Consider the following 14,968-nt stretch of genomic DNA (forward strand, 5'->3'; position numbering starts at 1 on the left):
TCTCTCTCTCTCTCTCTCTCTCTCTCTCTCTCTCTCTCTCTCTCTCTCTCTCTCTCTCTCTCTCTCTCCTCAGACATAGCCAACAAGGTCCTGCTGGCATTGTTTACAGGGGAGATGCTGTTAAAGATGTACAGCCTGGGTCTACAGGCCTACTTCGTGTCTCTGTTCAACCGCTTTGACAGCTTCGTGGTGTGTGGAGGCATCCTGGAGACCATTCTGGTGGAGACCAAGATCATGTCCCCGCTAGGCATCTCTGTGCTGCGCTGCGTGCGCCTTCTACGCATCTTCAAAATCACAAGGTATAGTACCACTACACAGTCGCTAGGCATCTCTATTCTGCGTACGCCTTCTACGCATCTTCAAAATCACAAGGTATAGTACCACATAACACAGTCGCTAGGCATCTCTGTTCTGCGTACGCCTTCTACGCATCTTCAAAATCACAAGGTATAGTACCACTACACAGTCGCTAGGCATCTCTGTTCTGCGTACGCCTTCTACGCATCTTCAAAATCACAAGGTATAGTACCACATAACACAGTCACTACTACATTAAAACTAAATAAAAGACTGTGTCCCATTCTGTGGGGTAAAGAAAGCTGGAAGACAGTTCCTATGTGTATGGATGAGTCCCAAATGGCACCCTATTCCCTAGGTAGTGGACTTCTGTTAACCGAGCCCTATTTCCTATATAGTGGACTACTGTTAAACAGAGCCCTATTCCCTATACAGTACACTACATTTCACCAGAGCCCTATTCCCTATATAGTGGACTACTTTTAACCAGAGCCCTATTCCCTATATAGTGGACTACTTTTAACCAGAGCCCTATTCCCTATATAGTGGACTACTTTTAACCAGAGCCCTATTCCCTATATAGTGCACTACCTTTGACCAGAGCCCTATTCCCTATATAGTGGACTACTTTTAACCAGAGCCCTATTCCCTATATAGTGCACTACTTTTCACCAGAGCCCTATTCCCTATATAGTGGACTACTTTTAACCAGAGCCCTATTCCCTACATAGTGGACTACTTTTAACCAGAGCCCTATTCCCTACATAGTGCACTACTTTAGACCAGAGCCCTATTCCCTACATAGTGCACTACTTTTCACCAGAGCCCTATTCCCTACATAGTGCACTACTTTTCACCAGAGCCCTATTCCCTATATAGTGGACTACTTTTAACCAGAGCCCTATTCCCTACATAGTGCACTACTTTAGACCAGAGCCCTATTCCCTACATAGTGCACTACTTTAGACCAGAGCCCTATTCCCTACATAGTGCACTACTTTAGACCAGAGCCCTATTCCCTACATAGTGCACTACTTTAGACCAGAGCCCTATTCCCTATATAGTGCACTACTTTAGACCAGAGCCCTATTCCCTATACAGTACACTACATTTCACCAGAGCCCTATTCCCTACATAGTGCACTACTGCTGACCAGAGCCCTATTCCCTTCATAGTGCACTACTTTAGACCAGAGCCCTATTCCCTACATAGTGCACTACTTTAGACCAGAGCCCTATTCCCTACATAGTGCACTACTGTTGATCTGCTGTGGCTTTGTGAACAGCAACGTAAAAGGACCTTCCATCTAGCAACAGTCAACATGTTATCCATTACTAACACCTACAGTTTCCATCAGTCACCATCCAATGGTACTTGTCCTCTCTCTATCACACTATCCATGTTACAATACCGTATGCGGAAGGGTCGGAACACATTTTTAGTTGAGCGGATCCATTTCATTTCACAGTTAATGCGTTTTGAATTGTGGATAATGAAGTGTGCTGACAGGGTTCACTAAATTCCAATAATATAGTAATGTAGCTTTCAACTAGTTCTACTGAGGCTATACAGTACATTGGTGCTGCTGGCGGACTCCATCACACAACTGCTCTCTCCATGGTTGTGTCCCAAACGGTACCATATGCCCTGTATACAGTTGAAACTGGAAGTTTACATACACCTTAGCCAAATACATTTAAACTCAGTTTTTCACAATTCCTGACATTTAATCAGAGTAAAAATTCCCTGTCTTAGGTCAGTTAGGATCACCACTTAATTTTAAGAATGTGAAAAATCAGAAGAGAGAATGATTTATTTCAGCTTTTATTTCTTTCATCACATTCCCAGTGGGTCAGAAGTTTACATACGCTCAATTAGTATTTGGTAGCATTGCCTTTAAATTGTTTAACTTGGGTCAAACGTTACGGGTAGCCTTCCACAAGCTTCCTACAATAAGTAGGGTGAATTTTAGCCCATTCCTCCTGACAGAGCTGGTGTAACTGAGTCAGGTTTGTAGGCCTCCTTGCTCGCACACGCTTTTTCAGTTCTGCCCACCAATTTTCTATAGGATTGAGGTCAGGGCTTTGTGATGGCCACTCCAATACCTTGACTTTGTTATCCTTAAGCCATTTTGCTACAACTTTGGAAGTGTGCTTGGAGTCATTGTCCATTTGGAAGACCCATTTGCGACCAAGCTTTATCTTTCTGACTGATGTCTTGAGATGTTGCTTCAATATACCCACATAATTTTCCATCCTCATGATGCAATCTATTTTGTGAAGTGCACCAGTCCCTCCTGCAGCAAAGCACTCCCACAACATGATGCTGCCACCCCTGTGCTTCACGGTTGGGATGGTGTTCTTTGGCATGCAAGCCTCCCCCTTTTTCCTCCAAACATAACGATGGTCATTATGGCCAAACAGTTCTATTTTTGTTTCGTCAGACCAGAGGACATTTCTCCAAGACGTACAATCTGTCTCCATGTCCAGTTGCAAACCGTAGTCTGGTTTTGGAGCAGTGGCTTCTTCCTTGCTGAGCGGCCTTTCAGGTTACGTCGATATAGGACTCGTTTTCCTGTGGATATAAATACTTTTGTACCTGTTTCCTCCAGCATCTTCACAAGGTCCTTGGCTGTTGTTCTGGGATTGATTTGCACTTTTTGCTCCAAAGTACGTTCATCTCTAGGAGACAGAACGCGTCTCCTTCCTGAGCGGTATGATGGCTGTGTGGTCCCATGGTGTTTATACTTGCGTACTATTGTTTGTACAGATGAACGTGGTACCTTCAGATGTTTGGAAATTGCTCCCAAGGATGAACCAGACTTGTGGAGGTCTGCAATTGTTTTTCTGAGGTCTTGGCTGATTTCTTTTGATTTTCCCATGATGTCAAGCAAAGAGGCACTGAGTTTGAAGGTAGGCCTTGAAATATATCCATAGGTACACCTCCAATTGACTCAAATGATGGCAATTAGCCTAACAGAAGCCTCTAAAGCCATGACATCATTTTCTGGAATTTTCCAAGCTGTTTAAAGGCACACTCAACTTAGTGTATGTAAACTTCTGACCCACTGGAACTGTGATACAGTGAATCTGTCTGTAAACAATTGTTGGAAAAATGACTTGTGTCATGCACAAAGTAGATGTCCTAACCGACTTGCCAAAACTATAGTTTGTTAACAAGAAGTTTGTGGAGTGGTTTAAACCCGAGTTTTAATGACTCCAACCTAAGTGTATGTAAACTTCCGACTTCAACTGTAGTGCACTACTTTAGACCAGAGGTCAAAGGTCCTCTTTCTTCTTCACTTTAAAGCCACGTGTATAACAGGTGCCTCCCTCCCTTCGTCCTGGCCATCACTACTAATCTCAGAGTTTAGTTTAACTCACCCTCCATGTTTACCTTTACCCCTGAACCCTATTCAGAGGACACAAGAGGGGGAGAGAGGGTAGAGAGAGAGGGGAGAGGAGGAGAGATTTGGTGAGAGAGAGGAGAGATGGGGTGAGAGAGAGGAGAGGTGGAGTAGAGAGGAGAAAGGAGGAGTAGAGAGGAGAAAGGAGGAGAAAGAGGGGAGAGGAGTAGAGAGGAGAAAGGAGGAGAAAGAGGGGAGAGGAGAGGAGGAGGGGGAGAGAGGAGCGGAGGAGGGGGTAGGGAGGAGAGGAGGTATTGGTATTTTATTAGGATCCCAACTGTTGCGAAAGCTGCAGATACACTTCCTGGGGTCCACACAAAACATGAAACATGACATAATACAGAACATCAATAGACAGGAACAGCTCAAGGACAGGACTACATGAATTTAAAAAAGGCACACGTAGCCTACATATCAATACATACACGTAAACTATCTAGATCAAACCATCTAGGTCAAATAGGGGAGAGACGTTGTGCCGTGAGGTGTTGATTTATCTGTTTTTTTAAACCAGGTTTGCTGCTCATTTGAGCAATATGAGATGGAAGGAAGTTCCATGCAATAATATCTCTATATACTGTAACTGTACACTTTCTTGAATTTGTTCTGGATTTGGGGACTGTGAAAAGACCCCTGGTGGCATGTCTGGTGGGGTAAGTGTGTGTGTCAGAGCTGTGTGTAAGGTGACCTTGCAAACAATTTTCACAATAATGTTTCTAATAAAAATAAGTGATGCAGTCAGTCTTTCCTCAACTCTTAGCCAAGAGAGACTGGCAGCATAGTATTTATATCAGCCCTCTGATTACAATGAAGAGCAAGACGTGCCGCTCTGTTCTGGGCCAGCTGCAGCTTAACTAGGTCTTTCTTAGCAGCACTTGACCACATGGCTGGACAATAATCAAGATAAGACAAAACTAGAGCCTGCAGGACTTGCTTTGTGGATTGTGGTGTCAAAAAAAGCACAACATGTTTTTATTACAGACAGACCTCTGCCCATCTTTACAACCATTTAATCTATATGTTTTGACCATGACAGTTTACAATCTAAGGCAACGCCAAGTAATTTAGCCTCCTCAACTTGTTCAACAGCCACACCATTCATTACCAGATTCAGCTGAGGTCTAGAGCTTAGGGAATGATTTGTACCAAATACAATGCTCTTAGTTTTAGATATGTTCAGGACCAGTTTATTACTGGCCATCCATTCCAAAACTGACTGAAACTCCTTGTTCAGGGTTTCAGTGACTTCATTAGCTATGGTTGATTCATTCTATAGCTAGAGGACTCCTGACATCTCCAGGAGTGATGAATATAATGTTGTTGTCTAGTACTGTCTTTCTGCTAGCTAGGGCCAACTACTTTAAGTGCTACCGGTCTTCCCAGTGTTGACCTCCTTTTTACTAGAGGCTGTTCTCCTACTAATCTCACTGCAACCTCCCTCCAGATCTCTGTTCTCCTACTAATCTCACTGCAACCCCCCTCCAGATCTCTGTTCTCCTACTAATCTCACTGCAACCCCCCTCCAGATCTCTGTTCTCCTACTAATCTCACTGCAACCCCACTCCAGATCTCTGTTCTCCTACTAATCTCACTGCAACCTCCCTCCAGATCTCTGTTCTCCTACTAATCTCACTGCAACCTCCCTCCAGATCTCTGTTCTCCTACTAATCTCACTGCAACCCCCCTCCAGATCTCTGTTCTCCTACTAATCTCACTGCAACCTCCCTCCAGATCTCTGTTCTCCTACTAATCTCACTGCAACCCCACTCCAGATCTCTGTTCTCCTACTAATCTCACTGCAACCTCCCTCCAGATCTCTGTTCTCCTACTAATCTCACTGCAACCCCCCTCCAGATCTCTGTTCTCCTACTAATCTCACTGCAACCCCACTCCAGATCTCTGTTCTCCTACTAATCTCACTGCAACCTCCCTCCAGATCTCTGTTCTCCTACTAATCTCACTGCAACCCCCCTCCAGATCTCTGTTCTCCTACTAATCTCACTGCAACCCCCCTCCAGATCTCTGTTCTCCTACTAATCTCACTGCAACCTCCCTCCAGATCTCTGTTCTCCTACTAATCTCACTGCAACCCCCCTCCAGATCTCTGATCACTACTTTGTTTCCTTTTCTGTCTCCCTTTCCTCCAACCCTAGCCACTCAGCCCCTACCTTCTCTCTCTCTCTCTCTCTCCCACTACTATCTCCTCTTCTATCCTAACATCTCTCCCTTCTGCTAAATTCTTCTCCCTCCTGTCTCCGGATTCTGCCTCTTCAATCCTACTCTCCTCCCTTTCCGCATCCTATGACTCGCACTGTCCCCTTACTTCCCGGCCGGTTCGGCCCTCCCCTCCTGCTTCGTGGCTAAGGGACTCATTGCGAGCTTACAGAACAGGGCTGCAGGCAGCTGAGCGAAAATGGAGGAAAACTAAACTTCTGGAGGACTATCATCCTTTCACACCCTCCTCTCTACCTTCTCTTTCTCTGTATCTTCTTCTAAAGCGACTTTCTACCACTCTAAATGTCATATGTCTGCCTCTAACCCTAGGAAACTCTTTTCAACCTTGTCCTCCCTCCTTAATCCTCCACCCTCTCCCTCCTCCCTCTCTGCGGAAAAAGGTTGACGACATCTGCTACTCATTCACTCAGCCTATTGAGTCCACTGGTCTCCCTCACACAGAACTACCCTACGCCTTGACCTCTTTCTCCCCTCTCTATCCAGATGACTTCCTGTTGTCTGGCTACCCGACAACCTGCCCACTCGATCCCATCCCCTTCTCCGTTCTCCAGACCATCTCTGGAGACTTTCTCCCATTCCTCAATTCCCTCATCAACTCATCCCTGACAACTGGCTACGTCTCCTCTGACTTCAAAATGGCCCGAGTTGCTTCCCTCCTCAAGAAACTTGACTCATCTGACGTCAAAAACTATAGATCTGTATCCCTTCTTTCTTTTCTTTCCAAAATACTTCAGCGTTCTGTCTCTGATCAACTTCCTCGTTATCTCTCTCAGAACAATCTTCTTGACCCTAACTAGTCAGGCTTCAGGACGGGTCACTCAACCGAGACTGCTCTTCTCTGTGTCACGGAGGCTCTCCGCACTGCCAAAGCTGACTCACTCTCCTCTGTTCTCATCCTCCTAGATCTATCCACTGCCTTCGACACCGTGAACCATCAGATCCTCCTCTCAACCCTCTCAGGGCTGGTTGTCTCAGGCTCTGTACACTCTGCATCCTATCTGGCAGGCCACTCCTACCAGGTGACATGCAGAGGATCTGTGTCTGCACCACATACTCTCACTACTGGTGTCCCCCAGGGCTCGATTCTAGACCCTCTTCTCTCTATACACCAAGTCACTCGGCTCCGTCATATCCTCACATGGTCTCTCCTATCATTGCTATGCAGATGACACTCAACAACTTTTCACCTTCCCGCCTTCTGACACCAAGGTGGCAACACACATCTCTGGTTGCCTGGCTGATACCTCAACTGGGATGTCAGCCCACCACCTAAAGCTCAACCTCGACAAGATGGAACTGCTCTTCCTCCCGTGGACGACCTGCCCGCTCAAAGACCTCTCCGTCACGGTTGACAACTCCACAGTGTCACCCTCCCAGAGTGCAAAGAACCTTGGTGTGGCCCTGGACAACACCCTGTTGTTCTCTGCAAACATCAAAACAGTGACCTGTTCCTGCAGGTTCATGCACTACAACATCCGTAGAGTAAGACCCTACCTCACACAGGAAGCGGTGCAGGTCCTAATCCAGGCACTTGTCCTCTCCCGTCTGGACTACTGCATTTCGCTGTTGCCTGGGCTCCCTGCCTGTGCCATCAAACCCCTGCAACGGAACAGCAAGAGGAACTGCCCCTCCCTACCTTCAGGCTCTGATCAAACCCTACACTCCAACCCGAGCACTCCGTTCTGCCACCTCAGGTCTCTTGGTCCTCCCACCCCTACGGGAGGGCAGCTCCCGCTCAGCTCACTTAGTTCTTCTATGTCCTGGTACCCCAATGGTGGAACCAGCTTCCCCCTGAAGCTAGGACAGCAGAGTCCCTGGTCATCTTCCCAAAACATCTGAAACCCTACCTCATCAAACAGTATCTTACATGATCCTCCTCCTCACCTCAAAAAAACTTAACCAGGACTTGCACTTGACCCCCCCCCCCCCCAACTCTACTGATAGCTACGTTATTGAAAAAAAATGACTTTATATGGCTGTGATATGTGGTTGTCTCACCTCAGTATCCTTCCATCTAAGTTGTCAATGTCAGGAGGTTTGTCATTATTGATTGATAACAATAATGTTTTCACACACTAACTTTACAAAATTCAAACTTAAAATGTTTTTAGTTCATTATTAGTTTTTCTATGGATGAATATGATGGCTCACTGTTCGTTGTTGACATTTTCTGCCTAAGTTTGCCCACTTTGCCAATGAACTAATCATTCAAATAATTGCCAACATCAAATGGTTTTGTGATTAATAAGCTATCTGATTCGATGAAAGATGGAGTTGAATTTGTCTTTCTGCCCATAAAACTTTTTTTTCTCCATCATTCTTTAGATCATTGATCTTGGCTTCATAATACAGTTACACATAATTTCTCAATTTGCAGTAAGTCAGCCAGTCAGATGTGCAGACAGACATATTATCTCATTTCAACCATACAGTTTTTCACTTCCTCATCAATCCATGCAGTTCTAACTGTCAGTTTAACAGGTACATGCTTATCAATAATCGGAAAGAAGCAATTTCACAAAGTGCAGCGTCTGGATGCTCCGTATTAATCACATCAGACCAACAAATATTTTTAACATCATACACACTCCTTTGTATGATCTCTTATACACTGTTTTAGCCCAGCTGTTGGAACCTTTTTTTAGGGGGTAGATCAGATAGATTGTAGCTTCCATCTATGTAATTGTCTGCATCATTTCTAATCCCCCATATATATATATATTTTCATATGTGTTATTTCATAGTTTTGAAATCTTCACTCTTATTCTACAATTTAAAAAATTGTACAAATAATTAAAAACCTTTGAATGAGTTGGTATGTCCAAACTTTTGACTGGTGCTGTATAATAGCAACACCTCCCCCATAAGTATCCCTGTCTCTTCTATAGATGTTATATCCTTGTATTGCTACTGCTAAACTCAGCAAAAAAAGAAATGACCCTTTTTCAGGTCCCTGTCTTTCAAAGATAATTCGTAAAAATCCAAATAACTTCACAGATCTTCATTGTAAAGGGTTTCCCATGCTTGTTCAATGAACCATAAACAATTAATGAACATGCACCTGTGGAACGTTCGTTAAGACACTAACAGCTTACAGACGGTAGGCAATTAAGGTCAGTTATGAAAACGTAGGACACTAAAGAGGCCTTTCTACTGACTCTGAAAAACACCAAAAGACAGATGCACAGGGTCCCTGCTCATCTGCGTGAATGTGCCTTAAAAATGCTGCAAGGAGGCATGAGGACTGCAGATGTGGCCAGGGCAATAAATTGCAATGTCCGTACTGTGAGACGCCTAAGACAGCGCTACAGGGAGACAGGACGGACAGCTGATCGTCCTCACAGTGGCAGACCACGTGTAACAACACCTGCACAGGATCGGTACATCCGAACATCACACCTGCGGGACAGGTACAGGATGGCAACAACAACTGCCCGAGTTACACCAGGAATGCACAATCCCTCCATCAGTGCTCAGACTGTCCACAATAGGCTGAGAGAGGCTGGACTGAGGGCTTGTAGGCCTGTTGTTAGGCAGGTCCTCACCAGACATCACCGGCAACAATGTCGCCAATGGGCACAAACCCACCGTTGCTGGACCAGAGAGGACTGGCAAAAAGTGCTCTTCCCTGACGAGTCACGGTTTTGTCTCACCAGGGGTGATGGTCTGATTCGCGTTTATCGTTGAAGGAATGAGCGTTACACCGAGGCCTGTACTCTGGAGCGGGATCGATTTGGAGGTGGAGGGTCCGTCATGGTCTGGGGCGGTGTGTCACAGCATCATCGGACTGAGCTTGTTATCATTGCAGGCAATCTCAACGCTGTGCGTTACAGAGAAGACATCCTCTTCCCTCATGTGGTACCCTTCCTGCAGGCTCATCCTGACATGACCCTCCAGCATGACAATGCCACCAGCCATACTGCTCATTCTGTGAGGGATTTCCTGCAAGACAGGAATGTCAGTGTTCTGCCATGGCCAGCGAAGAGCCCGGATCTCAATCCCATTCAGTACATCTGGGACCTGTTGGATCGGAGCGTGAGGGCTAGGGCCATTCCCCCCAGAAATGTACGGGAACTTGCAGGTGGCTTGGTGGAAGAGTGGGGTAACATCTCACAGCTAGAACTGGCAAATCTGGTGCAGTCCATGAGGAGGAGATGCACAGCAGTACTTAATGCAGCTGGTGGCCACACCAGATACTGACTGTTACTTTTAATTTTGACCCCCCCTTTGTTCAGGGACATATTATTCCATTTCTGTTTGTCACATGTCTGTGGAACTTGTTCAGTTTATGTCTCAGTTGTTGAATCTTGTTATGTTCATACAAATATTTACACATGTTAAGTTTGCTGAAAATAAATGCAGTTGACAGTGAGAGGATGTTTATTTTTTTGCTGAGTTTATATCATCAAATGAATTATCTAAGTGAGTTTCAGAAATGGCTAATATATGAATGTTATCTGATGTTAGCAAGTTATTGATTTCATAAACCTTATTTCTACGGCTACATATATTAATATGGGCTATATTCAGCCCTTCTGTCACGGTTGTCGTAGGATGAAGCGGACCCAAAGTGCAGCGTGATTATCGTTCCACATATTTTATTGAACTGTGAAACTATGCAACACAACAACAAACCGTGACGCAGCGGTGAACCATGCACTAACTCAAAAACAATCTCCCACTAACCCAGGTGGGAAAAACACCTACTTAAGTATGATCTCCAATTAGAGACAACGATGACCAGCTGCCTCTAATTGGAGATCATCCCAAACAAAAACCCAACATAGAAATACAAAACTAGAACATAACAACATAGAAAATCTAAACTAGAAAAAAAAATGTCACGCCCTGACCTACCCTACCATAGAAAATAACAGCTTTCTATGGTCAGGACGTGACACCTTTCCTGGGGGGCTTATCAGAGATATACATAATATGGAAAAGAACAAACAAAGCAAGAGAAAAAAGAACACATTTAGCAGTCCATTAATCAATTGGTGTGTGTGTGTGTGTGTGTGTGTGTGTGTGTGTGTGTGTGTGTGTGTGTGTGTGTGTGTGTGTGTGTGTGTGTGTGTGTGTGTGTGTGTGTGTGTGTGTGTGTGTGTGTGTGTGTGTGTGTGTGTGTGTTGCGGGGTTGAAGCTACGAACCCATAGGCTTGGCTCTCTAATCCCTTCCAGGCTTTTGGGAGGGAGGGTGGACAATGAGCCTTTCATATCGGATATAAGCAATATCCCCAAGCACTCTGGCAGCTTTCATGCCCAGGATAAGTTATATTCTCCTCTGGAGCACAGCTTCAGGATAATCTTTGTTGAGAGAGATGTACGTTCCCCTCAAGTTATTGGCTCTTTCCAGAACCGCTACCTTGTCCTTGAACCTCAAGCACTTGAATACTATCGGCCTGGGCCTGTCTGTGTGTGTATGTCTGTGTGTGTGTGTGTGTGTGTCAGTTTATCAGAAGATCCACAAGACTCCTAGCCAGTCCCCTGAGAGGACAGGTGTGTTTGTGTTCATGTGTGCTTTCCTAGTCTTCCTATACGTGTGAGCCCCACCCTGTGGTGTGTCTTTACTATGGACTAAGTGATATATGACATGCTATTTTATCAAATCAATGGTCTCTTCTCATCACTGTCTGGTCTCTTCTCTCTAGTCACTGTCTGGTCTCTTCTCTCTCTTCTCTCTAGTCACTGTCTGGTCTCTTCTCTCTCTAGTCACTGTCTGGTCTCTTCTCTCTAGTCACTGTCTGGTCTCTTCTCTCTCTTCTCTCTAGTCACTGTCTGGTCTCTTCTCTCTCTAGTCACTGTCTGGTCTCTTCTCTCTAGTCACTGTCTGGTCTCTTCTCTCTAGTCACTGTCTGGTCTCTTCTCTCTAGTCACTGTCTGGTCTCTTCTCATCACTGTCTGGTCTCTTCTCATCACTGTCTGGTCTCTTCTCTCTAGTCACTGTCTGGTCTCTTCTCTCTCTTCTCTCTAGTCACTGTCTGGTCTCTTCTCTCTAGTCACTGTCTGGTCTCTTCTCTCTAGTCACTGTCTGGTCTCTTCTCTCTAGTCACTGTCTGGTCTCTTCTCTCTAGTCACTCTCTGGTCTCTTCTCTCTAGTCACTGTCTGGTCTCTTCTCTCTCTAGTCACTGTCTGGTCTCTTCTCTCTAGTCACTGTCTGGTCTCTTCTCTCTAGTCACTGTCTGGTCTCTTCTCTCTCTAGTCACTGTCTGGTCTCTTCTCTCTAGTCACTGTCTGGTCTCTTCTCTCTAGTCACTGTCTGGTCTCTTCTCTCTAGTCACTGTCTGGTCTCTTCTCTCTAGTCACTGTCTGGTCTCTTCTCTCTAGTCACTGTCTGGTCTCTTCTCTCTAGTCACTGTCTGGTCTCTTCTCTCTAGTCACTTTCTGGTCTCTTCTCTCTAGTCACTGTCTGGTCTCTTCTCTCTAGTCACTGTCTGGTCTCTTCTCTCTAGTCACTGTCTGGTCTCTTCTCTCTAGTCACTGTCTGGTCTCTTCTCTCTCTAGTCACTGTCTGGTCTCTTCTCTCTAGTCACTGTCTGGTCTCTTCTCTCTCTTCTCTCTAGTCACTGTCTGGTCTCTTCTCTCTAGTCACTGTCTGGTCTCTTCTCTCTAGTCACTGTCTGGTCTCTTCTCTCTAGTCACTGTCTGGTCTCTTCTCTCTAGTCACTGTCTGGTCTCTTCTCTCTAGTCACTGTCTGGTCTCTTCTCTCTCTAGTCACTGTCTGGTCTCTTCTCTCTAGTCACTGTCTGGTCTCTTCTCTCTAGTCACTGTCTGGTCTCTTCTCTCTAGTCACTGTCTGGTCTCTTCTCTCTAGTCACTGTCTGGTCTCTTCTCTCTCTTCTCTCTAGTCACTGTCTGGTCTCTTCTCTCTCTAGTCACTGTCTGGTCTCTTCTCTCTAGTCACTGTCTGGTCTCTTCTCTCTAGTCACTGTCTGGTCTCTTCTCTCTAGTCACTGTCTGGTCTCTTCTCTCTCTTCTCTCTAGTCACTGTCTGGTCTCTTCTCTCTCTAGTCACTGTCTGGTCTCTTCTCTCTAGTCACTGTCTGGTCTCTTCTCTCTAGTCACTGTCTGGTCTCTTCTCTCTCTTCTCTCTAGTCACTGTCTGGTCTCTTCTCTCTCTAGTCACTGTCTGGTCTCTTCTCTCTAGTCACTGTCTGGTCTCTTCTCTCTAGTCACTGTCTGGTCTCTTCTCTCTAGTCACTGTCTGGTCTCTTCTCTCTCTTCTCTCTAGTCACTGTCTGGTCTCTTCTCTCTCTAGTCACTGTCTGGTCTCTTCTCTCTAGTCACTGTCTGGTCTCTTCTCTCTAGTCACTGTCTGGTCTCTTCTCTCTCTAGTCACTGTCTGGTCTCTTCTCTCTAGTCACTGTCTGGTCTCTTCTCTCTAGTCACTGTCTGGTCTCTTCTCTCTCTTCTCTCTAGTCACTGTCTGGTCTCTTCTCTCTAGTCACTGTCTGGTCTCTTCTCTCTCTTCTCTCTAGTCACTGTCTGGTCTCTTCTCTCTAGTCACTGTCTGGTCTCTTCTCTCTCTTCTCTCTAGTCACTGTCTGGTCTCTTCTCTCTAGTCACTGTCTGGTCTCTTCTCTCTAGTCACTGTCTGGTCTCTTCTCTCTAGTCACTGTCTGGTCTCTTCTCTCTAGTCACTGTCTGGTCTCTTCTCTCTAGTCACTGTCTGGTCTCTTCTCTCTCTAGTCACTGTCTGGTCTCTTCTCTCTAGTCACTGTCTGGTCTCTTCTCTCTAGTCACTGTCTGGTCTCTTCTCTCTAGTCACTGTCTGGTCTCTTCTCTCTAGTCACTGTCTGGTCTCTTCTCTCTAGTCACTGTCTGGTCTCTTCTCTCTCTTCTCTCTACACATCCTGTCAGCATGGGCCTGTGACTGTCCGGTCTCTTCTCTCCCTTTCTCTACACATCCTGTCAGCATGGGCCTGTGACTGTCTGGTCTCTTCTCTCCCTCTCTCTACACATCCTGTCAGCATGGGCCTGTGACTGTCTGAATGCTGGCCTGCTAGACTGACACCCCCTATGGTCCAGTGGTGGCTGGTGGCACTTCAAATCGGAGGACGGGCTCATAATAATGTCTGGAATGGAACAGTATCAATCACATGGTTTCCATGTGTTTGATAGCACTCCATCGATTCCATTCCTGCCATTATTATAAGTCGTCCTCCCCTCACCAGCCTCCTCTGCTATGGTCCCACTACGTTTCCCCTACCTACTGTACCAGTCCATGCAGTCACTGTTCAGTCTCACTGCTCTTCTCCAAGCCTGGTGGGTCCCTCAGTCTAATCAAAAGCATGCTCAGTACAGTACTACACCAGCCCTCAGTCCAATACAGTACTACACCAGCACTCAGTCTAATACAGTACTACACCAGCCCTCAGTCCAATACAGTACTACACCAGCACTCAGTCCAATACAGTACTACACCAGCCCTCAGTCCAATACAGTACTACACCAGCACTCAGTCTAATACAGTACTACACCAGCCCTCAGTCCAATACAGTACTACACCAGCACTCAGTCTAATACAGTACTACACCAGCCCTCAGTCCAATACAGTACTACACCAGCACTCAGTCTAATACAGTACTACACCAGCCCTCAGTCCAATACAGTACTACACCAGCCCTCAGTCCAATACAGTACTACACCAGCACTCAGTCCAATACAGTACTACACCAGCACTCAGTCCAATACAGTACTACACCAGCCCTCAGTCCAATACAGTACTACACCAGCACTCAGTCTAATACAGTACTACACCAGCCCTCAGTCCAATACAGTACTACACCAGCACTCAGTCCAATACAGTACTACACCAGCACTCAGTCCAATACGGTACTACACCAGCACTCAGTCCAATACAGTACTACACCAGCACTCAGTCCAATACAGTACTACACCAGCACTCAGTCCAATACAGTACTACACTGGTGTAGTACTGTATTAGCCCTCAGTCTAATACAGTACTACACTAGCACTCAGTCCAAGACAGTACTACACCAGCCCTCAGTCCAATACAGTACTACACCAA

At 45.8% G+C, this 14,968-nt stretch overlaps 1 protein-coding gene across 2 annotated transcripts in view; it reads left to right on the forward strand.

Moving 5' to 3' along the window:
• The window catches only part of cacna1c (calcium voltage-gated channel subunit alpha1 C), a 587,915-nt gene that overhangs the window by 479,397 nt on the left and 93,550 nt on the right, over window positions 1-14,968 (forward strand). For both annotated transcript variants that reach the window (XM_082977959.1, XM_082977960.1), the window contains exon 13: window positions 74-299. In XM_082977959.1, coding sequence (XP_082834085.1) covers window positions 74-299 — 226 coding nt within the window. The remainder of the gene's footprint in view (window positions 1-73; window positions 300-14,968) is intronic.

Source organism: Salmo salar, chromosome 07 (genome assembly GCF_965601325.2).
Source record: "Salmo salar chromosome 07, fSalSal1, whole genome shotgun sequence".
Lineage (NCBI taxonomy): Eukaryota > Metazoa > Chordata > Actinopteri > Salmoniformes > Salmonidae > Salmo > Salmo salar.